Source organism: Canis lupus, chromosome 31, assembly GCF_011100685.1.
Source record: "Canis lupus familiaris isolate Mischka breed German Shepherd chromosome 31, alternate assembly UU_Cfam_GSD_1.0, whole genome shotgun sequence".
Classification (NCBI taxonomy): domain Eukaryota; kingdom Metazoa; phylum Chordata; class Mammalia; order Carnivora; family Canidae; genus Canis; species Canis lupus.
Window position 1 is genome coordinate 35,736,288 of NC_049252.1, and position 27,161 is coordinate 35,763,448.

At 54.8% G+C, this 27,161-nt stretch overlaps 1 protein-coding gene across 3 annotated transcripts in view; it reads left to right on the forward strand.

The window, feature by feature from the left end:
* The first annotated feature begins 226 nt into the window (after positions 1-226).
* MX2 (MX dynamin like GTPase 2) overlaps positions 227-27,161 on the forward strand; it is a 32,162-nt gene continuing 5,227 nt past the window's right edge. For 2 of the 3 annotated variants that reach the window (XM_038581538.1, XM_038581539.1), the window contains exons 1-8: positions 9,799-10,117; positions 10,718-10,910; positions 12,567-12,701; positions 14,840-14,994; positions 15,166-15,304; positions 19,523-19,721; positions 22,908-22,986; positions 26,988-27,110. In XM_038581538.1, coding sequence (XP_038437466.1) covers positions 9,869-10,117; positions 10,718-10,910; positions 12,567-12,701; positions 14,840-14,994; positions 15,166-15,304; positions 19,523-19,721; positions 22,908-22,986; positions 26,988-27,110 — 1,272 coding nt within the window. In that variant the 5' untranslated portion in view covers positions 9,799-9,868. Of the gene's footprint in view, positions 327-9,796; positions 10,118-10,717; positions 10,911-12,566; positions 12,702-14,839; positions 14,995-15,165; positions 15,305-19,522; positions 19,722-22,907; positions 22,987-26,987; positions 27,111-27,161 lie in introns of those variants that run through there. The other variant, XM_038581537.1, reaches the window with a different exon arrangement.

Sequence of the window (27,161 nt, forward strand, 5' to 3'; positions counted from 1 at the left end):
CGCTGGGTCTCCGAGTGTGGCCGGACACCAGCCTCCCGCTGAGGACTCCTCGGCGATGCAGATTCCCGGGCCGCAGACCCCGGGGCTCGGAGCAGCACCCTGCCCGCCAGTGCGCCCTGGCCCCCCGGGACCCCCCAATGCCGCCGGAGGCTGAGGACCACAGCGTGAGTCGTGGAGGGGTGTGTGCTGCTGCTTTGGTTTCATTTCTGTGGCCGGGAGATTTGGTTTCATTTCTCTCCCTGCAGCTCAGGAGGAGTGATCCACTCAGCATATATAAGCAGGAAGCCAAGGAGGGCAGGATGACTCTGCTGGCATCGGTTGCAGAGGTAAGAGCGGGTGCCCCGGGCACGCGGGGTGGGCGGCTTCACGGCGTCTTCCCGCAGCAGGGGCACCTCCTCAGAGGGCTTTCCAGGAAACGTGGCTTGTGCCACAGGGCAGGAGGCTAACGGGCACATTTCTGAAGCTGCCCCATGTGAGATTTGGGAAAGCCTGTGCTGGCGCTGGGACCCAGTGCCTTCCAGAGAGGGGGTGGCTGGCCTCGCAGCACCGGGCAGGCCCCCACCCTGAATCTGACCAAAAGCCCTGTGGCCACAAAGGGGCGGCTTCTGGGAACGCTTGGCTGGGCACGCAGGGTGCACACACACATCCGGAGGTGGGGTGGGAGCTTTGCGCCCCCGTGATGTTGTCAATTATGATAAGCCTCGTTAGCGCTGGTCACCTGCTCTATATCACATCCCCGGAGTCAGTGACAATGTACTTAACAACGCTGTGTTGCGTGTTTGAAAGCTGCTTGGGAAGTAGGTATTGAAAGCCCTTATCAGGAGAAAACTGTATGTCCGGAAGCGGATGTTAACCAGATTTACTGCAGGGATCATTTTGCAGTCTATACAAATACCAGAGAAAAATATTTGACCTATAAAATGTGCTTTTTGAAAAATATTTTATTTATTTATTCATGAGAGACCCAGCCAGAGAGAGAGGCAGAGAGAGACACAGGCAGAGGGAGAAGCAGGGTCCCTGCGGGGGAAGCCGATGTGGGACTGGATCCCGGGACCCCGGCGTCACGCCCTGGGCCAAAAGCGGACCCAAATGTGATTTTCATCCTGTTCCTGGCACAGAGCTCCGGAAACGCTTGGGATTTCCTAAGGGGGCGGGGAGGGGAGCACGCATTGTCTTCTGTGATGTTAATGAGGTGACTTTGGAAAGCATCTCAGGGAAGGGCTGGCCCAGCATTAGGGTTACAACTTTGAGCCCCACCCCCTGAGCTCCAGGGAAGGAGAACCACTGGGGGTCGAAGCATCTCCACTGGCCTTTGACTCCATCCATTGTGTCTGTGCGACGACGAGGCCACCAGAAAAACCGCAAAAGGGGAGGGTTTGGAGCGCTTCAGGGCCGGGGAGCATGGGGTGGAGCTGTGGGGAGGGTGGGCCCGGCGGCACGGAAGCTCCACCCTTCCCCCCAGACCTCGCCTGGGCATCTCTTCCCTCTCTGGCTCTTGAGTCTGTCCCCTACTGCTAACCCAGTAACCTCGTAAGTGACCTGTTTCTCTGAGTTCTGTGAGCCGCTCTGGCTAATTATTCCGTCCCAAGGTGGGGGTGGTTGGAACCTCCGATCTGCAGCCAGTGGGTCAGGGCACAGGTGACACCGTGGGCTTGCGCATAACGTCTGCAGTGGGCCGGATGGGGGTGCGGTGTGTGCAGGAGCCAGCTGCCAGGCCTGAGCCTTCAGCCTGTGGCGTCGGGTGCTAGTTTGGGGGTACATGTGAGAGGACTGATTTAATTGCCCAGTATTGTGGAAGAAAACACACGTTGGGACTGGTCTCGGGGCCTCAGGTGCCTTCTTGCTTGTGGCATTGGTGGCACTGGGCCACCTTAGCGGCACGCTGGAAAAGGGGCTCCCCTGAAAGGACGGGGCACCTGGCTTCTGACATCCACCACCCCCCGTCGTGGCTCGCAGTGCAGGATGGAGCCTTCGAAGGGTCACTTAGAGTCGCTGATGCCAGGTCGGCCCAGCAAGGGGTGGCGTTTGCAGGGTGTTAGTGTCTCAGGGCCCCCGAAACCAAGTGTCCCGCACTCTCGGCGCCTTCGACCGCAGAGGCTTCTCGGCTCCTGGCCCTGGAGGCTGGAAGTCGGAGACCCAGGGTGTCGGCAGGGCTGGGGCCTTCCCAGACTGTGGAGGAGAGTCCTTCCTCGCCTCTTCCAGCGTCTGGTCCCCGCCCGCAGATGTGGCATTATTTGGGGAACATACCTCAGGGCGCTGTGATGGCTCTCAGGTTGCACAGGACCTGAATCCTGGCCGCAGGGTCACCCGCGACACGGGAGCAATTCCTGCAGGTTCTACAGGACGGTTGGACCACCGGCTCCTCCCCGCGGCTCACAGAGTCCCTGGGCTTCAGCCAGGGACTGAGGGGAGGTCTAGACTCACATCTGGGAGTGGTCACACCTTACTTTCTCTTTCCTGGAAACTATGACAAAATCTCCGTGAACCAGATTTTTGACACGGTGTTGTGCTTTCAGGAGAAACACATTTCTTAATTAGTGTGGAAGGAAGCAGACTGTCCCCCGCCTGGCCTGAGTGGTCCTAGGGTTCAGGCCCAATCTTTGCACTTCTAGGCCAATAACCTTGAAGACCCAGCAGCAGGACGCCAGGTCAAAGGAGGACAAGTTGCAAACAGGTTGCAACTCCTCTGCAGAACCAGGCCCCGGGCAGGTCCGGGAGGCAAGGCCCCCAGGGCGGGGTAGGGGCGCTGACGCTGAGGTTCGGGCCCTCCCACCTGCAGAGCCGCCTCTGGGGATTGGCAGGGCTCCGGGGAAGTTCCAAACACGTGAAAAGCAGGAGGAACAAGCCCTGGGGGCGTGGGGGTGGTCTTCAAGATCCAGATGCAAAGTCTACCCTCCTTGATGGTAGCCCTCAGCAATGTGTTTTCTTTTCTTTCTTCTTCTTTTTTTTTTTTTAAGATTAATTTAATTAATTTATTTCAGAAAGAGAAACTTTAAATACCCCACAAAGCCCCTGCATGTTTGCTCAGGTTCCCCAGGGTGCCCGGGCGCACAGTTTGGGAACCATCGCCTTAGGATCCTGGGTCATTCCTTCTCTTCACTTGCATGTCGTCCGGGGGGCTTACCTGTGACATAGGTCACCTTGTCACGAGTTGGGGGTGCCTTCGGCAGAGGGGTCACTGTCTCCATGGACCCAGCGGCAGGTCACTCCCTCGGGTCCCTCTGTCCCAGCTGCACCAGGACTGGGTAGATGGTGGACAGAGACACCAGGAGAGTCCAGATTGAGGGTGAGGGGGGAGACTGAGCTCAGGTGAGCCTTCTGAGCTTGTGCTGTCTGTGGCCTGGGTGGACAGACAGGCTGGGTTTTGTGACACGTCCTGGGGTCCAGCCGCACCCCTGCTCTGTCTCCTGCAGGGAAGGATGAGACCATCCAAAGACGAGGCCCTGTAGTGACCAAGGATGCAGGCAGAGTCTCAGGGATGATGTAAAGCAATTCCCTCGTCCCCCGATTATTGTCCCTTGGGCCAGACTGCATGTCCTCAGGGGCCAGGGAGCCCTCCCCTCCGGTCGGCCTCCTCCTATCCTGGGCCTGGGTCCTCCTAGCGTCCCACCCTTTACCTACCCGGAGGACCCCTTCTTCCTCTGGCTGCTGGCTCAACCCCTGTAAGCAGATTCCAGCCCGTTCCCCCTGCAGGGTCTGGTTGGGAGTGGGGGCACGCAAGGTCCCCCTTGGGTGCTTTCCCACCCGACGAGAGGGAAGGAGGGAAGGAAATCCGCTCTCTGGGGGCGGCCTCTGTGATCCCCGTGTCAGACAGGCCATCTTTCTCCTGCCCGTGCGTCTCCTCCCTGGCACGCTGTGCCGTGCGTGCCCCCCTTTATCTTGTCCATCTCACCAGGGACAACTCCGTGCTGCTCACTTGATGGGATCGTGCTGCCTCCATCCTGCCGCGCACACGAATCCCGGGAGCGGTGTTTCTGCACTGCCCGGGCCTCTCTCTGCACACCCGTGTCTTCAGCTGAGACCTCTCCTCCCGCTCCCGCCAGCTCCCACCAGGAAAGGCAGAGAACGCAGAGATTCCTAAAGACCATCACTCGCCTGCCCTGCTGTAAAATGCTCATAAAACTGTTACCGAAAATGGGTTCGCCCCTTGTTGGCCTCCGGGAGCCAAAGGGCACGACCAACCAAGCCAAAGAATAGGACAAGGACAAGAATAGTGTCCTTGGAGGAAGCAAAGGGGAACACGGGGGCTATTTCCCCAAGCAGCACGTCCTCAAACAACACAACTGGGCAAGGTTTAAGCTGGGGCGCTTGCATGTTCACGAGGGGGCGCGTGCAGTGGGGAGCGCAGCGTGCAATTGGGGCAAAAGCCATCTTTTTTTTTTTTCTCTTTTTTTTGGCTCCACAACCCAGCGTGGAGCCCAACGCAGGGCTCGAACTCAAGACCCTGAGATCAAGAGCCGGTGCTTAGCTGACTGAGCCACCCAGGCGCCCCAGGGGCAAAAGCCATGTTAAGCGCCAGAGTCGGGGTGCTGGGCGGCGGAAGCCACGGGGCCGGCCAGAGGCGACGCCGTCAGTTCTGCACCCCAGTTGGTCTGGCACCTGAGCGCTCAGGGGGTTCGGATCCTGCAGTGACAGCTCAGGAGCGTGTTGGCCAATCTTTGTTTTGAGCCGACGCTGGGACCGATTGACTCCCTGATCCCACGAGGCTCTCTCCTGGCTTCGTAGTGGCTGCTGCTTCTTTGGTTCTTTTCTTGCCTTAAAATCCTAAACTACCGGGGTCTATTCTTGTGCAATTTCGACATATCCCAGGACCTTCCTGAAGAAGCGTGTTTTGGGGAAGTAGTGCTGGTCAGGCCTAGATCCGGGGTGGCCGGGGCCTAACATGACCTTTCTGATGTCAAGAAAGTTGTAGCTCAACTTCCTTTTCCTGGGGACCCTAAATTCTCACTTCTTGCAAAATCATAAAACGAGGATAAGACCTGATGAGACACTAGGGACCGGAGCCAAGGAGCACGGCAATGCCCACGACCCTAGACCACCCATGATTTGCTTGTGAGCCTCCTTGCTGCTAAGGGGGGTGCCCAGACGGATCGCATCCTTCACTCTTGAATGAAGGGGAGCACTCGATTCACCCGGAGAGCCAACTCCTCCAGCTTGACCCTCTGCAAAGTCGTTTATTGTGTATTTATATCACGGAGGTTAATAGAACTTAAATGATTTCCTTATGTAAACCGACGGATTTGTCCTTGAGGTCGGTTTTACCTAAAAAAAAAAAAAAAAAGTGGAGACGTTTTACATGGTAGAATATTGTGATTTGTAAGAAACACATATTTGACCATCCAGATGACCAAAATATATTTCTCATATATATCTGGTCTCCGTCCACAGGTCTTGGCTCACAGCTCCAAAGACCATTAGAATTTCCTATGTGTTGAGAGTCCTAGAGGTATCTTCTGTTATATTGATGAAGGTGACCTCTGGCCCCCCACCCCAGGGCGGGTGCTGGTGCCCAGAGGGCCGGCCATGTGGGTGCAGGGTTGGAGCTTCCGGTCCCGCCCCCACCCCAACCTCCAGGGTGGGAGAGGGGCTGGAGGCTGGGTCACCCAGTGGCCCATGACTCAGTCAGTCCTGCCTGTGTAATGAAGGCTCCGTGAAACCCAAAAGGACTGGGTAGGGAGCTTCTAGGTCGGTGAGCTTGTGGGGGCGGGGGGTGGGTGCAGGGGAGGGCAGGGGAGCTCCCCGTCCTTTCCTGGGACCCCCACCCCCTTCACGTCTCTCCATCTGGCTGTTCGTTCATATATATCATCGATCACATCCTTTAGCAGGCTGGTTAGTAAGCGCTGCCCGGGGCTCTGTGAGCCGCTCCAGCAACGTGAAAGCAGGAGGCCGAGGAGCTCCAATCTGTGGCGTGGGGCCGAGGCTCATGTGGGAGCCGGGGGCGTGCGGCCGGCATCGGGAGGGGGGTGCGGGGTGGGCTCGGGGGACTGCGCCCTGCATATGGGGTCTGATGCCGTCTCCGGGCAGACAGGGTCGGAGCTGAGCCCTGCCGGTGTCTGAGAACTGCCTGGGTTTGCAGGGGGAGCCCCCACGTCGGAACCGGACCCGGGGAACCCGAAAAGAGCTGATGTCAGTGGGGCCAGGGTCACAGGGTCTCTGAACTTGCTGAGGGGCAGGCGGAAGCGGCCGTCAGGTGAAACCAGGATTCTGCGGGGCAGCAGGATAAGGCGGGGACATGGTCGAGTGGAAAAGCATCAGATGCTGAAAACATCAAAGGCTCAAACTCAGAGACATGAAGGGCACCTGGAAGAAGGAAACTCCCCGTAGATACCCAGGAATTCGTGTTGGTCCCCAGTCAGAGGGAGGGATGCTCTGAGAGCCTCTTTCTGGAAAGCCAGCGCCAGGCGATGCGGCTCTCCCGACAGGTGCACGACTGGGTTTGCTGCGCAGGAGATGCAGGCGGTGTGTTAGGAAGGGGGGCCGCCCACGCAGGACACCCACCACCGGGCCGGGCCGGCTGCGGGGGGCACCTGGGCATCCTCAGCTCCTGAGTTTCTGCTCCACCGTCTGGTGCTCAACATTCACCCACGGGGGGACCGGAAGTGCTGGCACAGGATGCGAACAGCACGGGGTAGAACACGCGCAGGAAACCAGGGTGCTGGCGGTATAGACGAAGTGTCTCCTCCAGGGGAGCCTGTCATTGCCTGTAAGCAGAGGGCACGACCGAGCTCTGGCTCAGGGCACCAGCTGGCACAGGTGTGGACGGCCCTGGGAGTTCGCACACCTACCTGAGCCCTCGTGAGCGAGCCGCGAGTGGGACTGGCGGAGAGGGATGGCCCAGAGGGCACTGCTGGGGTCCCCAGGAGCAGGGCCCATCCAGGGTGCTGGTGCCAGCGGATCCTGCCCTGGGACAGTGGCCTTTCCAGTCACTGCAGGGAAGGTAGCGGTCCCTTCCCTCGTTTGTTCATGTGGCCCGAGTCCAGGAGCACCTGCCGCCTGCCGCGTGCCCTGGAACAGGGGGCTTGGCATGCAGAAGACAGTCCCTGCCGTCACGAGGTGACAGGTGACAATCAAGTAGAGAGCAAGACGGTGACTTTGTAGGTGCACAGATGAAGGTAGAGGACATCTTCTACCCGAAGGCCTCCCGGGGCTTCCTCCCGCGGGGCTGGCCCCTCCGAACAGCGCCTTCCCTGCCTCCCTCGAGCTCAAACCCAAGTGTCAGGTCCAGTCCCAGCAATGCCAGGAAGGCCAGGGCCCCTTCCCCCCCAGACGAGCTGCCCCTGGACCCGGCTTTCCGAGCACCCCCTCCATGAGAAACGGGGAGCTTCGAAGGCGGAGAGACAAAGCCTGGCATGGAGCTTCCAGTGGCTCCTTTGCTGAACATTCAAAGCTTAAATTTTTTTTTTTTTAAAGAACATAAAACAAGACAGAAATGGGCAGGCCTCCTGCCAGGGGCTCCCACGCAGCTGGGGAGGGAGCGGCCCCGAGACGCCTCGGTCCCGTGGGCCCGCACTGGGCCTGTCCTCCTGGGCCGGCGGGGCCTGGCCCGAGCCCGTAGCACACCACCGCTCTCGGCCCGCTGGCACCGCCACGCGTGTCACGGTGAAGACTGTGCAGGGCCGCCCCCACGGCGACTCTGGCCCCCAGACCCCTGTCCAGTGCTGACGGGTGTCAAAACCAACCCTGGTTTCCGAGGATCCGATTTCCTGAAATCAGATCCTGAAGTTCATCCTCTGAGAGACGGTGCCGCCACTTGGTGTGCCAACCACGGAGTCTCCTTGCTTTTGCTCCGTCTCCCGCCCCCAGAAGCAGAGCCTAAGGCGGGAGCCCGTGCGCAGGTGTGTGGGGAGCGGGGTCTGGGCAAGTGCAGCCAACCCCAGGAGGGCGATGGGCCCCGTCGCGAGTGGGCCTCCAGGACCCGGGTAGGAACGTGCCCGGCTGAGGGGTGGGACAGAGGTGGTCACAGCCCCCAAGGGTCAGAGCTGGTCTCAGAGGGTTTACTCGGCTCCCCCGCAGCGTCGTGCATGCTGGGGAGCCGGGCAGGTGAGGGCAGGTGAGGGCAGGTGAGGGCAGGTGGCCCACTGCGGCTTCAGGGAAGCCCCCAGCGCAGCTGCAGGGTGGGGCGGACCCAGGCAGGCGCCCGAGGGCCGCTCTGCAGGTGGTAGTGACCACTTCTGTGTCACACACACACACACACACACACACCCGCCCTCCCCACCTGGGGGCAGGTGTCAGCCCCCACAGCTTAGCGGCCGGCCACCCCGCCCTTCCGCGACCTCACCTGTGAATGCGAGATCCCGGGGAGCACAGGGCGGTGGTGAGAATTCAGCCGGTCAGCACGTACGTAGGGTGCAGAGAAGAACTCCAGGACGGAGAGAGTTCTGGGTCCCCGGGCCTGGTGGCGGTCGGCCCCAAACCTGGGACGCTGGCTTTGTGTGATCGCTGTGCCTCGCCGTGCCCTTGCCCCTTATCCACGCCACCTGCCCTCCTTACCTAGGCTCCGCTATGTGAGTAGTCATCATGTCACTTAACAGCTCACAGTGTCACCTGGCCCTCCGCCATACCCTCCCAATGCCCAGAGTCACACCAACCCTTTCCTATTCTCTGAGCTTATCCTGACCACAGGACCTTTGCACCTGCATTTCCTCTGCCTGCCAGCCAGCCCCCTCCAAGGTTCGCTCCTCTGCTCAGCGTATTTCCTGTTACAGGCACATCTTCAAAGAGAGCCTCCCCCCGCCCCCAGCTACCCGGCTGCAGTCGTTCAGGGACAATTATTTCTAGTCTCGGGCCTGCCTTTCTTCCACACGCGCCATCATCACCGGGAGCTGTACTGTTGAAGCGTTCTTGGTTGGAAGGCTTGTTTGTCTGAGTGGGGTGGGGGCGTCTCCCTGCCCGAAAGTAGGGGCCAGAGGCGGACACCTTATCTGCATCCCCGTGCCTGAAAGCACACGACGCCTACTAGGTCCTCCTGTCACTCTGCTCAGGCCGCCATAAACGAAGTGCCGCCGTCCGGGTGGTTTAAACAACAGTTTTATTTTCTCAAGGTCTTGGAGGACGGCAGTCCAAGCTCAAGGTGTGGAGGCGCCTCGGAGGCTTGTCTCCTCGGCGTGGAGACGGCCACCTTTCCACACGGCCGTCGCTCTGGTCCCGCTGTGCGCATCCGTGTCCTAATCCCTCCCTCCAAGGACACCAGTCAGACGGGATCAGGGCCATCAGCCCCTAGGACCTCGTTTTGCCTTAACCACCTCTTTATTATTTTTAAAGATTTTATTTACTTATTCATGAGAGACCCAGAGAGGGGCAGAGACACAGGCAGAGGGAGAAGCAGGCTCCCTGCAGGGAACCCGATGTGGGACTTGATCCCAGGACCCCAGGATCATGACTTGGGCTGAAGGCGGCACTAAACTGCTGAGCCACCCAGGTGCCCCCTTGTCCCTGTTCTTATCATTAAGTCCCCAGTGGTGCCCATCAGCAGCCACTGCTTAGTGACAACAGGTGTCCGTGGTGACACCGCTTCCTCCATGAAAGCAGATTCACCCCCCAGATCTAAACAACTTCACATAACTCACAAACAAGTGGATTTGAAACTATAGCAAACCGATACACAGCAGGTGTCCCCTTCCCCTGCCCCCCCCCAGCCCCAGAGGCCTCAGAGGCCTGTCCCCCCACCCAATCTGGCCTGTGTCTCCATGCAGGGGTGGGTTGTATGGGGCTGGGCCAGGCAGGGGCCGGCAAAGGTCCAGCCTGGGAGGGGACTGCTTGGGGACATTGAGCCACTCTGCACCCTGTGTCTTTGCAGAGCTCGCCGAGAAGACTTGGAGGTGCTGAGCAAGGGGGAGCGCTCCCACCGGCTCGGACTACGTGACCACTCATGTCTAAGGCCCACGGTTCTCGGCCATATCGGAGGCACAATGTGGTTATTCCCCGACAGCAACCAGAAAAAGAAATGAATTTTGTCCAGCAGCAGCCGCCGCCATCTGACGCGGCAGCAAGGCAAATGATGTATCCCCCAAACTGTCAGGTGGGAGTGCAGGATCCGGTTTATCTCGCCAAGGAGTTCAATTTGCTGACACTGAACCCCCAGCAACTAGAAGGAAGCAGGCACCAACAGATGGCAAAGGTAGGTCATGCAGAGGGGCTTCAGGAAGGGTGCGTTCCAGCTGCTGGCTGGAGGTGAGCACCCCAGCCACGACCGTAAACCCACCGAGTCTGGTCCAATCCCACCAGAAAAGCTGGTGCCCTGCCGTCTCCCAGGCACCTCCAACGAGCACCAGGGACATACCCAGACTCTGGGGCAACAAGCCTGGGGCTTCTGTTCCAGATGCTGGGGTCTCCCTCCCTGCGGGGGGAGCTTCTCCTGCAGCGTCTGTGGTCACAGGGCTATACGAGGCCATGCGGGGCCCCCATTGCTAACCCATGCCCCCCAACCCCTCCCCCGCGCGGCTGCCCAGGGGCTGCTGCTGGTCCTCCCTCTGGCCAGGAGCTCCCACCCCGGGTAGGGCCCCGCTCAGCGGGGCACCTCCAGCCCGGCCATCCCCACATCAGCAGGAGCAAAGCCCCTGCAGGAAGAGGAGCGGGAGGGGGTACTCCCTGAGGGGGGGACGGCCACCTCCTGTCTGCGTCCCGACGTCAAGACAGGCACCCATCCTGCCACAGCGTCCCGACGACGAGGACGCTCCCCTCCGAGGCCAGGCTGCCAAGTGTGCCGTGCCTCTTCCAGGGCCCCGAGAAGAGCCTGTACAGCCAGTATGAGCAGAAGGTGCGCCCCTGCATCGACCTCGTTGACTCCCTGCGGGCGCTGGGCGTGGAGCAGGACCTGGCCCTGCCGGCCATCGCCGTCATCGGGGACCAGAGCTCGGGCAAGAGCTCCGTGCTGGAGGCGCTGTCGGGGGTCGCCCTCCCCAGGGGCAGCGGTAAGCTCGCAGGCCACGGAGCACCCCTGGGGCGCCAGCGGCTGCAGACAGGCCCGGGCAGGCTGAGGTCCCCAGCGCGTGGCCTGGGCTGGCGGGGCCGGGGGGATCCCCGCTGCCCCTGGGTTTCAGACCCCCCCTTTGGCACCAAGTAGCTCTCGCTGGGCCTGTGTCAGTGGAGGCGTTTTCCCAGTGGTCTCCGTGAGAGCGTGGAGATGTTTCTTGGATCACGTGGAGTTTGTAGAGTCTCGGGTGACATGTGAAGAATGTTCTAGATGTTTGGAAAAGTGATTAGCCTGGATCGTAGTGTGCTAAGACACACGGTTTTCCCTTATTTTTTTTTTAAGATTTTATATATTTATTCATGAGAGACACAGAGAGAGAGGCAGAGCCACACGCAGAGGGAGAAGCAGGCCCCATGCAGGGAGCCTGATGTGGGACTCGATCCCACGTCTCCAGGATCATGCCCTGAGCTGAGGGCAGATGCTCAACCGCGGAGCCACCCAGGTGTCCCCACTGTTTTCCTTTAAGAAAATAATCAAGTGTGTGGAGTTAAGAGGCTGTCGTACATTTACAATTTAATGAAATAAAGAGAAAAGGCAGGGAGGAGACGGTACCCTCCAAGTGGGTTGGGGGGAGGCTCCATCCTGGTCCCTTCCCTTGGTCCCAGACCCGACCCGAACCCAGGGGTTGGGGGCCACCGATGCCGTCTCGCCTAGGCCGCCCCCAGGCACAGAGGAGGGCGTGGGGACCCCGGAGGGCTGCCCACCGGGCACCCCGGCCTGCACCCTCTCCCGGCCACTGGCAGTGGGTCCTTGACGTCAGGGTGTCCTGTGAGGTCCTGCTCAGCCCTGCGGGCACCTGATGCATGAGAGAGGGAAGGTTTGGAGCAGTCGCTCCTCTGCTCTGCCCTGGGGTCAGCATCCTGGGCAGAGGTGCAGCTTGGTGGAGGGTCTGGAGGCCAGTGACACGCGTGTGGCTCTGGGCCTGTCCCCAGGCTGGAGGAGGAGATGATGCAGCCCTTAAAGGGCCAGCACATGGAGGACGCACGCAGTGCCCGGGGCTTCGCCCAAGAAGCTCTGGGCGGTTCCAGCCTTTCTGAGCTCAGGCTGCACACGGCGCCCTGAGAACACCCTTGACCCGCCTCCTTTGGATGTCTGGACTCTTGCCCTGGCTCTTGCTGCCTTCTCCCTGCACCCTCCGACCCCTGGGGTGAGGGGGCTTCGAGGTGGGGGGACAGATCCCACCGCTCCCACGTTTCCACCTGTCCTCCGCCCACAGTGGCCAGCTGGACAGGTGCAGGCCCCACGGCCAAAGCCGGAGGTGCGACTCCAGCCCAAGAGTCCTGGGGGGCCTCAGACACCAGAGCCTCAGCTCACAGCATCGTGGCGGGGACCGTGGCCGTGGTGGCCTGCAGGCTCTGGGTGGCCACAGAGAACAGACCCCGGGGGCAGCTCCAAACGCCTCTGTCCTCGGACCTGCGACCCTCTGTGCCCGTCCAGTCCAGGCCCCCCAGTCTCGGTCCTGGCGAGGGACCGAGATTTCAGACGGGGACACTGGGGCAGGTCCTTTGGGGTGGTGGGGGAAGGGGGTGAGAGGAGGGGGCCCTGCGAACCCTCCTGTTAAAGGGAACTTACAATGTTCGGGACGCTGTCTCAGGAATCGTGACCCGGTGCCCGCTGGTGCTGAAGCTGAAGAGGGATCCGCACAAGGCGTGGAGGGGGAGGATCAGCTACCGCAAGACGGAGCTGCAGTTCCAGGACCCCTCCCAGGTGGAGAAGGAGATCCGCCAAGGTAGGAGGCCCGGGTTTCTGCAGGTGCGGCTCCGGGGCCGCTCGCTCCCCGTCCTGGCCTCTTCTCTGCCTCCTGGTCCTCGGGCTTCTTGGTCCCCACCAGCGAGCCTGCTGCCTTTCCTTCCAGGCTCTTCCACGGGCTGCTCCTCCTGCCTCGCACACTGCCCCCTCCTGCGGGAAGTGCCCCCCGCAGGACTCCCTGCTGTCCTGGTCACCGCTGTCCCGCTGTCCCGAGGCCCTGCTCTGGAGAGCATAAAAGCGCATTATTAAGCCAGGAGGAGGCCTTTCGGAATGCGGGATGGGGTGAGGGGTCCTGTGACTGGTAACAAACACAGCTTGCGAGGGCGAGGCCTTCCCGTCACTCCCCGGAGCTCAGCTCCCCGAGAATCCCATGTCCCAGGGCCTCAGATGGCTCAGCAGAGGGATTTCATCCAAAGGGCAGACATCCTGCCCCCAATTCCTGTGCTCACCCCTGAATGTAGATGACCACCCCCAGGGCTCTTGCAGCCCTGATACTCCAGGCCTCACTGCCTGTTCCACGGGGCTCTGGGGCTCACTCCAAGAAGTGGAGGAGGCAGGGAGGTGGTGAGGACAGAGGCCACCCTCGGGGACAAGGCCAGGGGACTGGGGAGCATTGTCCTTATGTCTCCATGCTCCCCCCCGAGTGGGTGACCAGCAACCCCTATGTCCTTGGCATGTGTGTCCCACAAATCCTGATATTCACCATCGAAACCTCCCCTCCCCTAGACCATCCATCTCAGTTCTGATTTCCCCAAGCCGTCTAGCCCCCGGCCCCTCGGTGTGGCCCCCGATCTGCAGCAGCAACACTGCCTGGGGGCTCATTGGCCCTGCAGTCTCCGGGAGACACCCCAGACCTGCCAGGTCAGGACCTGGACTTTAACCAGGCTCCCAGATGGGCCACACGCACGCGGAGTGCGAGAACCCGTGCCCAGAGCATGGCCACCTGCGTGACTGGGGGGCCCAGCGCAGTCATCCTGCAAGACCCCTCGGTTCAGAATCACTAAGAATTTCAAGACCGTGAAAGCAGATTAGTAAACCAGGAGGGGACCCTTCCGAACTCAGGGCTCCCCCGTGACCGCTCGGGCCCCATGTGCATGAAGCAGGGGCTGGCTCTGAGGTGTGTGCCCAAGACATCTTAGCTGGTCCCTTGTCGTGGTTGTGAAGTTGACAGCCTGTGGGAAGACTCCAGCGTCCCTACAGGGGGCTGCTCCCAGGAAGGGGCAAGATACCCTTGGTGTGTCTGGTGGCCGCTACCTGCCCGAGGGATGTCACTGTGAGTGACAGGCAAGCCAGGTGCATGCACAGCGGGGCACCTGGGGAGTGATGGGGGGAGTGGGGCGGGGGAGACATGCTCAGCTCTGCCTCCATGTCCTCCTTCCGGCCTTGGGATGTGCTCTGCGAAGCCCTGGGGTGGAGATCCCCAGGATCCCCATCTGCATGTCACTTCTCGGCACACTGAGCCTCGGCTTGCAGGGGTGCTGGAAGCTCCCCATCGATGGCACTGAGGGGCCCTCTTTGCTGACACTTGAGTTTTCATTACAACTGTGTGTGCCTTCGGACATCGGACCCAGGGACCCTGTCCACCCATTGGCCACGCTCTGGGAGGGCGGAAACCGTCCTCTTGCACCAGCAGAGCTCGAGGCCAGCTCAAAAAGAAAAATTCGTTCTGTCTTTGAACCCTATTACCTCTACGGGGGTGCTTGGTGTCCTCAGGACAGGTGAGCTTCCCCCAGGGTAAGCCACGCCAGAGAAAGCAGGCGGCGGTCACGATGTACTTATTGCTGGTCACACACCACGCCATCATTTCCACCCTATCTATCTTTAGGCGGAGGTCCCTATGTCCAGCCCCCATGCAGGGCTTCACCGTTTGGAGGGAAGAGTGGGGAAGAATTTGTGGAAATTATTAACACTCACAGGAAAATATTAAAAAGCATAAAGAGAGAGACTAGAACCCATCCGTATCCCGTTGTGAACATATTGGTATGTTTTCCTCCAGACTTTCAGGGAGGCTGATGTGTTCAATAGCCCCCGAAGTGGCCCCAGAGACCCCTACAACTGCTATTCCTCCGACAGGTCATTAACCTGGACTCTGGGTTTCCCCTCTCTTGGCCTCCACAGCTCAGAACATCATAGCTGGGCAGGGACTTGGCATCAGCCATGAGCTCATCAGTCTTGAGATCACCTCCCCTGAGGTCCCCGATCTGACCCTCATTGACCTCCCCGGCATCACCAGGGTGGCTGTGGGAAATCAGCCCCAGGACATCGGAGTGCAGGTAGGCCTTCTGGAACTTGGGAATGGGCCAAGCTGAAGATGGGGAGACTTCTGGGTCTTCGTGGGGAGCCCCGGGGGCTTTGGACTGCCTCCCTTGTGGTGTTGGTTGACCGGAGACGTACGCACTCTTCCTTTGTGTCGTTTGGTTTTTGTTGTTGTTTTTTGGTATCAGATCAAGGCACTCATCAAGAATTACATCCAGAAGCAAGAGACGATCAACCTGGTGGTGGTCCCCTGCAACGTGGACATCGCCACCACGGAGGCGCTGAGCATGGCTCAGGAGGTGGACCCCAATGGAGACAGGACCATAGGTAAGAAGACAGAACCAAGCTTCCAGAGGATGGGAGGGAGGGGGAGCCTTCTTATATATTTAGAAGGTCCTAGAATCTAGCACTATTAGAGGCAAGTGCTGTTCCCAGCAGGAGCTCCGTGGGCTCAGGGTGCATTCACACACCACGGGTGGGTATCTCCACCCACAGCCAGGGTTAGATGCATGGCCAGAATTTGGAGGTTCTCCACCCTCCTTCCTCTCGTCCCCCGTTTGCATTCACAAACCATTCCGGATGTGGGGCAAGAACTGCCTTATCTGTTTCCCACAACGGTTGGGAAAGGAGAAAGAGCCTGGCCCACCAGCTCCGCCATTCCGCAGGTAAGGTTGTTGCCACCTGACGTGGAAAAGACCTTCCTACAGACCTCAGTGGACATTCTACTGGGCTGATGTTGGGGTGCCGGAGTCTGCAGGATTTGTATTCAAGCAGAACTCTTCGCGGGGAGCTAGGTTCTCTTAAATTTCTTTAAAAAAAAAAAAAAGTCACCCTAGAAGGCATTACAGGGAACTCGGTTTAAGAGTGCGCACTGTCTGGGGTTCAAATCCTTAATCTAGCACCTACTGGCTGTGTATCCTTGGGTAATATATTTAACCTCTCCTGGCCTCACTGTCTTCATCCATGAAATGGGACTAACAGTCCTAAGTGCTGGGTGGTTGGGAGGACTCCATGAAGATGGTACTCAGGTCTGGGCACGTAGAGTTTTCTCAGCAACTGATAGCTGCTATTTCTTTATTAGTGATATTATCACTCAGCATCACTTCTTCACCGATCATCCCGCCTACCCAGAGAGCTGACCCTCCTGCAGATTTGCAGGTCATTCCCCTGACTAAACGCATACTCGGCTTATAATTGCCTTTCCTGCGCCTTCCCAAATAAAGGCCTGGTTTTCCAGTAAGGTTGGAAATGAATATGAGGGGCACACACCTCATGAATAATGTTTCACTCTACGCTAGACCACGCTTGTGCCCCGTTCTCTGTCAACTTCTCCAAGCATCACCAACACACCGCACCAGAGAGAACACTCAGGCTTTGGGTCACCCCGGTCATTGTAGGGCCCACGCTCTTTGTCCTCTCTCAATCCTAGGTCAGGAGGGATGGCTCACCGATGGCCACGGTAGGTAACATCATCGGTTTAGTAGGGTCAGCTAGCTGGATATTAGTATCTTTACAGGAGGGCGGCGACTGGGAGTTAGTGGATGAATGCGGAGTTTCAGTTCTGCAAGAAGAAAACCAATCCTGGCAGAGGGGGTTGCACAACAATGAGTAACTGGATGCCACTGAACTGTTCCCTTTCAAATGGCCCAAACGGTCGCTTTGATGTTACGCGGACTTTGCCACAATTTTTAAAGACACACAGTTGTTTAAAAACAGGATAACTGAAGGTGGAGTGAAGGAGGAAGCATCCTATTCTCATTAGTTGAGTTGTTCTCCTGCCCCCACGCGTTAGGTGTATTTTGCCACAATTTTTTAAAAAGAGAGCCGAATGACTATCTATACCGTACTTCCAAAGGGTGAAAACAGAACAAGTGTGACCACCACCGTAGCAGTGGTTTACATGACACCAAGCTTCGGGAAGGACTGTGAGCCAGGATGTTCGCAGGTGGTCCGCGAGGCGGGTCCTCCACCTTCCACTGCTAAGTGCACATTGTCTACTCGGCCCACTCCGGTGGGACTCCTGTGGCCACCATGGCACACAGGTGGCATTTGTTAAGGTCACCGATGCCCTCCATGCCAACAAACCTGCCGTCGCTCCTCAGTCCCCATCTTTCTCCACCTCGGACACGGTCAGACGGCTCACCACTGCTTCCTTCTTGCCATCTCTCCATCCTTCGCCTTAACGCACAGCCTCTTGGCTTCAGGGTCACGACGCGTGCTCCGTCTCCTCCTTCACCGGCCACCGGACGTCACATTCTTAGTCTTGTCCGGGTGTCTCTTCATTTCTCTGACCTCGAAATATCGGAAACCCAAAACTTGCTTCGGAGATCTCCCCTCTATCACACGTGCTCCTTAGGCGAGCTGATCCGGCCACGGCTTTGAGTCCGTCTGTATGCTGGCAACTCCCAGATCTAAATTTGTGACCCTTACCTTTCCCTAGGCTTGATGTCTCCACTTGGATGTCTATTAAATGTCTCCAGGGTAATGTGACCACAACACAACCCCCGATACCCCGCGCTTCCTCAATTCATCTCTCTCCCATGGCTTCTCCACCTCACTCACAGCACCACACCTGCCAGTTCTAGAGCCAAGTCTGACTCACACGTGACTCCTCCTTCCCCCGCTTCCATGGCTAATTCAGCTGGAGTCCTGGTGACTGTCTCCAAAACTAATACCAAGTCTGTCCACTGCTCTCCATCTGCATAGTCACCACTAGACCAGGCCCCCATCATCTCTTGCCTGGGCGACTCACACCTCTTCCTATAGTCTCCAGGCACTCACCTTGCCCACAGTGCACCCTCCACTGGTTTTTAAATAGGTAAACAAAGTCAGGCCCCTCCTCTGCTTCTACACTAATGTTACCACCTCACATCCATAAACCATAAACCCAAAGCCTTCCGTGACCTGGCTCCCTATGCCTCTCTGATCGTGGTTGTCATCGCTTCTGCTTTGCCCACTGGTCTCCATTGTAGCTGTCGTCTCCAGGGCCTGGACTGCTCTTTCTGCATCCTCGCAGGGCTGGCTCCTTCCTCTCCTGCAGATCTCAGCTTGCCTTGTCCACCCAACCCAACACTGCACCATGCCCCCCTGCCTGCACTCGTTGACCAACACATGACTGGATTTTAACTCTCTGCCTAGCACTTCTCAATATCAGATACTTTCTCTTTGTTTCTTGTATATTACTGGACTAATTTATGTGGCTTTTACCCACTAGAAGGTGAGAGGATAGCCACGAAATTAGAGACTTGCAGTCTTGTTCACTGCCACTTTCTCAATACCTAAAGCAGTGTACTTAATAAGCATTTTTAAAATTCAATAGGAATATGTAATCTACTCAGGAAAGAGTTTAAACAGAAGAAAACTAAGGCATCTAAAAGTTATTGACAGTGCCTTTCTCCATGGCCCAGGAGTTGGGACCCTAGGTGATGCTCATGTGCGGAGGCTGTCGATGGAGGCATGAGATTTTCCCTGCTTGAGTTCTTGGCTTCAAACTGAGACACTGGGTGAGAAGACCCCCTGACTCCAGAGAGGGGGAGAACTCATTGCAAGCCTCACTCTTTATTATCTGCCTAGTTTATCTCAGAATATAGTTCAGCGATCTAGGCTTTCCTGAATGACCGCTGGCTCCAAGGAGGGGTCCTCTCCTCTACTGATGGAAGGTTGCAGGTGCAGGTTCAGAGACCTGTCGGCTCCTGTGGGAACACGACGGTCTGTGTGCACACAAATCTTTTAATGAACGTAAGCTATGCTCTTAATGACAACCTTTGGTAATAGGAAGGCAAAACAGAAGAGAGAGAGAGAGAGAGAGAGAGAGAGAGAGAGAGAAGTTCAACTGCTTGGGTGCCAGGAAGGTTTCAGGAAATGAGAGACCAGATGGCCAGACTTAACCACAAATCAAAAACAAGGACAAAGATAGTAGAAGATGACATTAGATTTCCACCCTAAACAGACAAAAAAAAAAAAAAAAAAACCCAAAAAAAAAACAAAACAAAACAAAAAACACAACGTAGTGGCAATCTGACACCTCCAGAACACAAATAGAAATAGATACTCAGAATTCAAAGCTTTCAATCCAATCTAAGTGGGAGGGTGTGGGGACAGATGGGAGAGACGGAGGCAGAGAAGACGATGTCCGAGGAGACACCCACCCACACGAAGAGGGCAGAGTGAGTCTGTGACAGGACACGCTAGAGGGGGACACAGACACCCCCCACCCTGTACAGCAGGGGATGAGCTGCTGCGGGGAATAGGGTGGAGCCGCTAAGTTCTGAGGCCGCATGCCACCAGGTGTCTGGCACCCAGACACGTTTGTTCAATAGGTTATATGAGGAAATGGTTGGGTTGAGCGAGTGGGAGAGCAAATAAAGACGCAGATCCGAGGGATGGCCGTGGAACGCACGAATGCGGTTTCAGGCACGGGGCCATCAGAGCTCCAGAGGGCTCCACGGGTCTTGGCCGAAGAAGGATCCCAGAGCCTGGCAGCGTTCAAGCACATCTGAGGACCAGACTGACCTTTGCCACTGTCTTTGGCTTCTCACGTCACAGGAGTCCTGACCAAACCAGATCTAGTGGACAGGGGCACCGAAAAGACCGTGGTGAACGTGGCGCAGAACCTCACATACCATCTCCAGAAGGGCTACATGATAGTGAGGTGCCGGGGCCAGGAGGAGATCACAAACCAGCTGAGTCTGGCCGAGGCAACCGAGAAGGAAAGGATGTTCTTCCAAACACATCCGTATTTCAGGTGAGCTTCTTTAGGACAATCCCAGGATGGCCGTCCAGAACCGGCCACGTGGCTGCCAAGTTACAGAGAGAAGCGTGTGCAATTTCTGTGTCCACCTTGACTCTGGGGCGGGGACCAAGAATTTGTGTCTCTGTCAGGTCCCTAGTCGAGCCCAGTGTTGCTGGGGCAGGGACCCACACTCAGAGCATCCCCCACCCCCAAGGTCCCTGGGAAAGCGAAGTCCTGGACAAGAAAGCGCATCGACGTGCTTTTATGCTCGTGCTTCGAATGTAAATCCTTGAGTTCCCACGTGTCGGGACTCAGCCCTCACATGACAAGCCCTCCGAGCAGCGCTCCTGTGGCATCCTCGCTGACTCGTGTACATCAACACCCTGCAGCCAGACCTCCTGGTGTATGGATGGCCCTGGCCAAGCTCCTGAACCTCCTGTGCCCTTAAAATCGGTTGTTCACGGATTCGGAACATGACTCTTTGTAAAGCCCTTAGAACAGTGCCCGCTGCTTACTAAGCGCCATGTGCATTTTTTAAAATTTGATTTTAAAATGTTCTTGTGGCAAGAACGCTTAACCTCTCAACATATTTTTTAAGTGCACAGTTGCATCTTGTTGACTACGGGCACCATGTTGGCCAGCAACCTCTAGAACTTATTCATCCTGCACAACTGAAATATTGCCCCTGGCGATGAGCAAGTCCCTATTTCCTATTTCCCCTCCCCCAAGCCCTGGCCACCACCATCCCACTCTCTGGTTCTAGGAGTTTGGCTAGTGTAGACAGATCATGTAAGCGCCATCAGACAGTATTTGCCCTTCTGTGACTGGCTTATTTTACTCCACGTAATATTTTCAAGATTCTTGCCTGTTGTAGCCGATGTCAGAATGTCCTGCTTGTGTGTATTTTCTTTATCCTTTCATCCACCCGTGGACACTTAGGTGGTTTCCACATCTTGTGAATGGCGCTGTAACACACGTCAGGGTGCTAATAGCTCTTTGAGATCTTGATTTCAGATATTTTGGATAAATACCCAGAAGTGGGATTGCTGGATCATATGGAAGTTCCATATTTCAATTTTTTGAGAAATGTCTACACTGCTTTCCACAGCGGCTCCACCATTTTTGCATTCCCATCAGCAGTGAACAAGGGCTCAAGTTTTTCCACGTCCTTGCTGACACTTGTGGGGTTTTTTTGATAACATTCATCCTAAGAGATGTGAAGTGGTGCTTTTGATTTGCATTCTCCAGATGACGAGTGGTGTTGGGCATTTTTTCATGTCCCTGTTGACCCTCTGGGTGTCTTCTTTGAAGAAACCTCTGTTCAAGTATTGAGTCATTTTTAATTGGGTTTTTAGGGTTTTATTGTTGTTGTCAATGTTGAATTGTGGGAGTTCTCTGTATATTTTGGAAACTGGCACCTTATCAGTTATACAGTTCACATGTACCTTCTCCCATTTTGGAGGTTGCTTTTCCCTTTGTTGGATGTCTCCATTGATCTGGAGAAGCTTTTTAGTTGATATAACCCACTTACCTGTTTTTGCTTTTGTTGATTGTATTTTTGGTGCCATATCCATGAAATCATTTCCAAGATCAGTATCATGAAGATTTTCCCCTGATGTTTTCTTCTAAGAGTTTTTTTTCCCCAAGACTTTATTTGAGAGAGAGAGAGAACATGAGAAGGGAGGAGAGGCAGAGAGAGAGAGGGATAAGCAGACTCCCCACTGAGTGTGGAGCCCAATGTGGGGCTCAATACCACAATCCTGAGATCATGATCTGGGCTGAAGTTAGGAGTCAGACACTCAACTGACTGAGCCAGCAAGGCACCCATCTTCTGAAAGTTTTACAATCTCAGGTCTTAAAATCAAGTCTTTTTTTTTTTTTTTTTTTTTTTTTTTTAGAGCGCATGTGTAAATGCAAGCAGGGGAGGGGCAGAGGGAGAGGGAGAGAGAATCTTAAGCAGGCTCCATGCTCAGCACAGGGCTCAGTCCCACAACCCTGAGATCATGACTTGAGCTGAAATCAAGAAAGAGCCTGACGCCTAACTGACTGAGCCACCCAGGCACCTCCCACATTCAAGCCTTCAGTCACACTTTTGTGTAATAGTGTAACATATGGATCCAGTTGCATTCTTTTGCACGTGGCTGTCCAGTTATCCCATCATCATACAGCAAAGAGAGGTTTTCCCACCATCAAAGACCAGTTAACTGCATGTGTGAGGGTTTATTTCTGGGCTCACCGTCCTCTTCCATTGTTGGTCTGTATGTCTGTCTTTATGCGAGCACCATATGGTTTTAATTACGGTAGCTTTGTAATATATATATTTGAAATCAGGAAGTATAATGCCTCCAGCTTTTTTTTTTTTTTCCAGCTTTTTTCTTCTTCATCAAGATTGATTTGGCTATTCAGAAATAATTACTTGTTACAAGAAAGAAAATACTAGTTTGGGCAAGTCACTTATCCTCTATGAAGTGAAGTTTGTTTTGTTTTCCTGTAGGTAAAAAAACGCCTTACCCTGTGAGTTTATTGAGATGATAAAAAAGAAAAGAAATGTAACTCTCTAGCACCATGCTTGCTTAGGTTTGGGCTAAGCCATCATTAGCATTTGTATTTTTTTTTTTTTTTAGCACTTGTATTTCTAATGCACTACGTGGCTTTTCTGATGGCATGTGTCACTGCAGGGAGCTGATAAAGCCCAGAATAGGAAAAATGAGCATATAGGTTGTGGATCTTAGAAATAAAACAGTGAATTCTTTTTTTAGCAAAAGCGAATTTATTTGGCAATAACAGAGAGTTGCCATTTGCGGGGAACAAACTCTGGCAAAACCATAGGCAAGTCCAACAAACAAAGGAGAGGAATGTTATTTTATGGAGAAGATGGAGGAAATCGGGCTCTTTTGAACTCGGTCCACGGGAGAAACGCAAGCGTTTATAGTGCTGATGGCTTTTCCTTGGCTGAATTGCAAGGGCGGTCGATTGCTTGCAGGAGAGGCAGTGCACCACATCCTTTCCTGCTGGGGTCTGTAGTTGATGCTTGTCCCCTGTTGAGTCTTCTGCTGGGCCCGGCAGTGACACTTCTTGGACAGTCGCGTGGCATGGGATCTCCCCCTCTGGCCTCCCGACTCTGTGTCAGCGAGGTCTCCCTGACAGTATCAAGACCAGCATCTTTCCTGAACGCCTGTGTCTCCTGTCTTGTCTCAGAGCTCTCCTGGAGGAAGGAAAGGCCACGGTGCCCTGTCTGGCGGAAAGACTTACCAAGGAGCTCATCTTGCACATCAATGTGAGTCAGCGGGTTGGATCGTGAGTTGTAAAAATGACAGCCTAGCCAAGTCCCTCCATCATGAGATGGCTGAGACACCCACTGAGCTGCCCACACACGCCACGAGACCAGCACATTCTGAAAACCAAATCACTCATGGGCAGAGGTTCCCAGTAGAGCTTCCAAAACCTGGAAGCAACCGCTGTGTGATGTTGAAGCCAATTGCTGAATCAGTCCATTTGGAGAAGTAGCAAGGGAAGGAGGGAAACTGTAAGCCGGTTTAGAAGGGTAAGAGGAATGAACACTGACTTAGCAAAGATATCCTTTTGCAATATATTGGTTAACACTTTGTTGACCTTGAAAATGAAATAGCCAGTTATTTTAGCAGCAGGTCAAACAAAAGCAAGGAATTCTTCTGAGCCAGGAAACACATACTCCCAACAGTGTTTGGTTGGAAGGGACCAGTGGTTCTCAAATTGCACACACAAGAGTCACCTGGAAAGCTTATTTAAATTCAGATTTCTGGGTCCCCATCCAAGTTTCTGAACCAGTAAATCTAGGGGGTGGGGGCAATGATTTTGCATTCCTAACTTCCCAGGTGATCCAGGGAACATACTCTGAGGAGCCCCAATTCCAGTGGAACCCTCTTAGTTTGCAGAAGAGGGCTTCAAAAGACATATCCCTGTCCAAAAGACAGCCTCATCTAATTGATAGAAACTTTGCTTTTACGAAGACACTGCATTTTGTTTTTTGTTTTACATATTTTTTAATTGGTGTTCAATTTGCCAACATATAGCATAACCCCCAGTGCTCATCCCATCAAGTGCCCCCCTCAGTGCCCGTCACCCAGTGACCCCACCCCCCGCTCACCTCCCTTTCCACCACCCCTTGTTCGTTTCCCACAGTTAGAAGTCTTCATGTTCTGTCTCCCTTTCTGATATTTCCCACTCATTTTCTCTCCTTTCCCCCCCATTCCCTTTCACTATTTTTTATATTCCCCAAATGAATGAGACCATATAATGTTTGTCCTTCTCCGATTGACTTACTTCACTCAGCATAATACCCTCCAGTTCCATCCACATTGAAGCAAATGGTGGGTATTTGTCATTTCTAATAGCTGAGGAATATCCCATTGTATACATAGACCACAGCTTCTCTATCCACTCATCTTTCGATGGACACCGAGGCTCCTTCCACAGTTTGACTATTGTGGACATTACTGCTATGAACATCGGGGTGCAGGTGTCCCGGCGTTTCATTGCATCTGTATCTTTGGGGTAAATCCTCAGCAGTACAATAGCTGGGTCGTAGGGCAGGTCTATTTTTAACTCTTTGAGGAACCTCCACACAGTTTTCCAGAGTGGCTGCACCAGTTCACATTCCCACCAACAGTGCAGGAGGGTTCCCCTTCCTCCGCATCCTCTCCAACATTTGTGGTTTCCTGCCTTGTTAATTTTCCCCATTCTCGCTGGTGTGAGGTGGGATCTCATTGTGGTTTTGATTTGTATTTCCCTGATGGCAAGTGATGCGGAGCATTTTCTCATGTGCTTGTTGGCCGTGTCTGTGCCTTCCTCTGTGAGATTTCAAGACACTGCATTTTGATAACTATTTTTGGCAATATATTTATCAGCATTTACATATTTTACAGTAAAACTTTAATTTTACATCTGTAATATTTTTAAAGTGAATTTTTAAAATCCATAACGAGACCATTAGGATAATGATCATTTGAAATATCAGGGAAACATTTAGCATGTTAAAGGTTAAATGTTAAATCTGAAACTATAGATTCAAACTGCCTGAAAACAAACAAACAGACAAAAGCACCCTGAGACCTTATTACCTCCTGGTGTCATCCATCTTCATCAGCATTTTACCAGGCCTTGGAATGCTAATCCACAAACTGCCCCTAAACCCCAAGGCACTTGATGGGATGAAGCACTGGGTGTTATACTATATGTTGGCAAATTGAATTTAAATTTTTAAAAATGTAAAAAACTAAAGTTTCTTGCAGGCTTTAAGAAAAACAAAACAAAATAAAAAACCCCAAGGCACTCCTCCTCCTGCCCAGCTGGCTGCAGTGACCTCATTCACCGAAGTGGAAGCTGGGGTCGCTGGTCACCCAGGCCTGTGTCACCTGCATGGGCTGTGGGCAGGGTGTGCATCAGAACGAACTCCACCACTCCCTCCCTCGGTGACAGCATCAGGCACTAAGCCTCTCCAAGCCTCAGGCTCCTCTCTTGTAAAACAAAGAGGCACTAAAGCCACGTGCTCCGTCCTGCAGTGCGGGGCTTAGCTGAGATGTGGAGGGTGCAGAATGCTGCTTGGCCCAAGGACCTCTCTGCCCTTCCTCCTCCTCCTCTTCCTTAGCATTGGCATCATTGATTTTTAGGACTGATGATGTTTTGGAATTAGGTGAGGTTGGATGAGGTGAGGCCTGGAGCCGACAACCAAGAAAGAATTCTGGACGCATCTTTGGTGCAGAATGGGGGTTTTATGGAAGCCAGTGGACCAGAAGAGCGGCTGCCCCAGGCGGGCCTGTGAGGGGAGTCGGGTTATACACCTGGGAGTCGGGAGGGGTTTGAGGATGGCATCCTCTCGAAGGAAGCTTGGAAGCAAGGTTTCCAGGACCCTGAGGGGCAGCTATTGTTGGGCAAAGGTCACTGATTACCCTCTAATAAATCTGAGGCATGAGACCCTTCAGATGTGTATCGGTGGGCCGTGTGCTTGGGGATGATCGTCAACACGTATCTTGGGGGTTTAGAGATAAAGGACATTTCTAAAGGAATTTTTTATTTTAAAGTAGATCTACAGGCTCCTGGGGGTCGGGCTGAGGTTGCCTTCTGCCCTTAGAGAAGTATGAACATCCAGGCAGCTGAGTCCGTAGAGGAAGGTCCCTCTGCCTGTTTCGAGGACTTGTCAATGTGCCTTGTCCTCAGCTAGTCCTCTGTCCCCCCATCAAGGACAATAGCCAGCCTGGCACCACATCCATGACATATCCTCTACCATAGCATCGTGTATCAGTTTATTTTTTTTTAAGATTTTATTTCTTTATTCATGAGAGACACAGAGAGAGGCAGAGACACAGGCAGAGGGAGAAGCAGGCTCCCTGTGGGGAGCCCAATGCGGGACTCGATCCCGGGACCGGGGTCACGCCCTGAGCTGAAGGCAGACACTCAACCGCTGAGCCACTGAGGTGTCCCTGTTTATCAGTTTATTTATTTTATTTTATTTTTTTTCCCGATTTTATTTTATTTTTTAATGTTTATCAGTTTATACTCAAATTATCACCAAAAGAACATTTTACCAAGGAAAGCTTACACTATATTCAAGTGTACTTGTTCTCCAAAATTTTTTTAAACTTTTTTTTTTAAGATTTTATTTATTTATTCACGAGAGACACAGAGACACAGGCAGAGGGAGAAGCAGCCTCCATGCAGGAAGTCCAACATGGGACTCGATCCCAGGACCCCAGGATCATGCCCTGAGCCAAAAGCTCAACCACTGAGCCACCCAGGCATCCCCCCAAAATTTTTTTAAAGATTTTATTCATTTATTGTAGAGAGAGGGCACCCAGGTGGGGAGGGGACAGAGATCCCCAGGCAGATGCTCCACTGAGCACAGAGCCTGACCTGGGGCTCCCTCTCACAGCCCTGAGATCACGACCTGAGCCCAAACCAAGAGTCAGAGGCAAGACCGACTGCACCACCCAGGCGCCCCTGCTTGGTCTCTAAATACAGGGCACCCCGCCAACCCAAAACCTGCCCCCCCCAGAGTCCTCCCCACTCCAGTGGCCAACAGATGCCAACACTGGATGGCTCAAGCCGAAGTGCACAGCCGTTGCGTGCAAAGCCATCCTCGGGCTCTTTAACAGGAGCCCGTCTCAACAAGCTTCACACGATAATAGAAACTCGGGATCCCCGTGAATCCCTTCCCATGGGATGCTACCCATGTCCCTAAGAAACCTGTGGCCCGTTTGATCAAGCTGCAGAGTTTCAGTGTTTGCTCTCATTTTGTTTCAGAAATCGCTCCCGTTGTTAGAAAAGCAAATAAGGGAGAGCCACCAGAGGGCGACAGACGAGCTGCACCAGTGTGGAGACAGCATCCCCAGCAATGAAGCCGATAAGATGTTCTTTTTGATCGAGGTGAGGATGTCCGGGGACCCCTCGTGATCCCCTTGGTGGCCCCGCACCTCT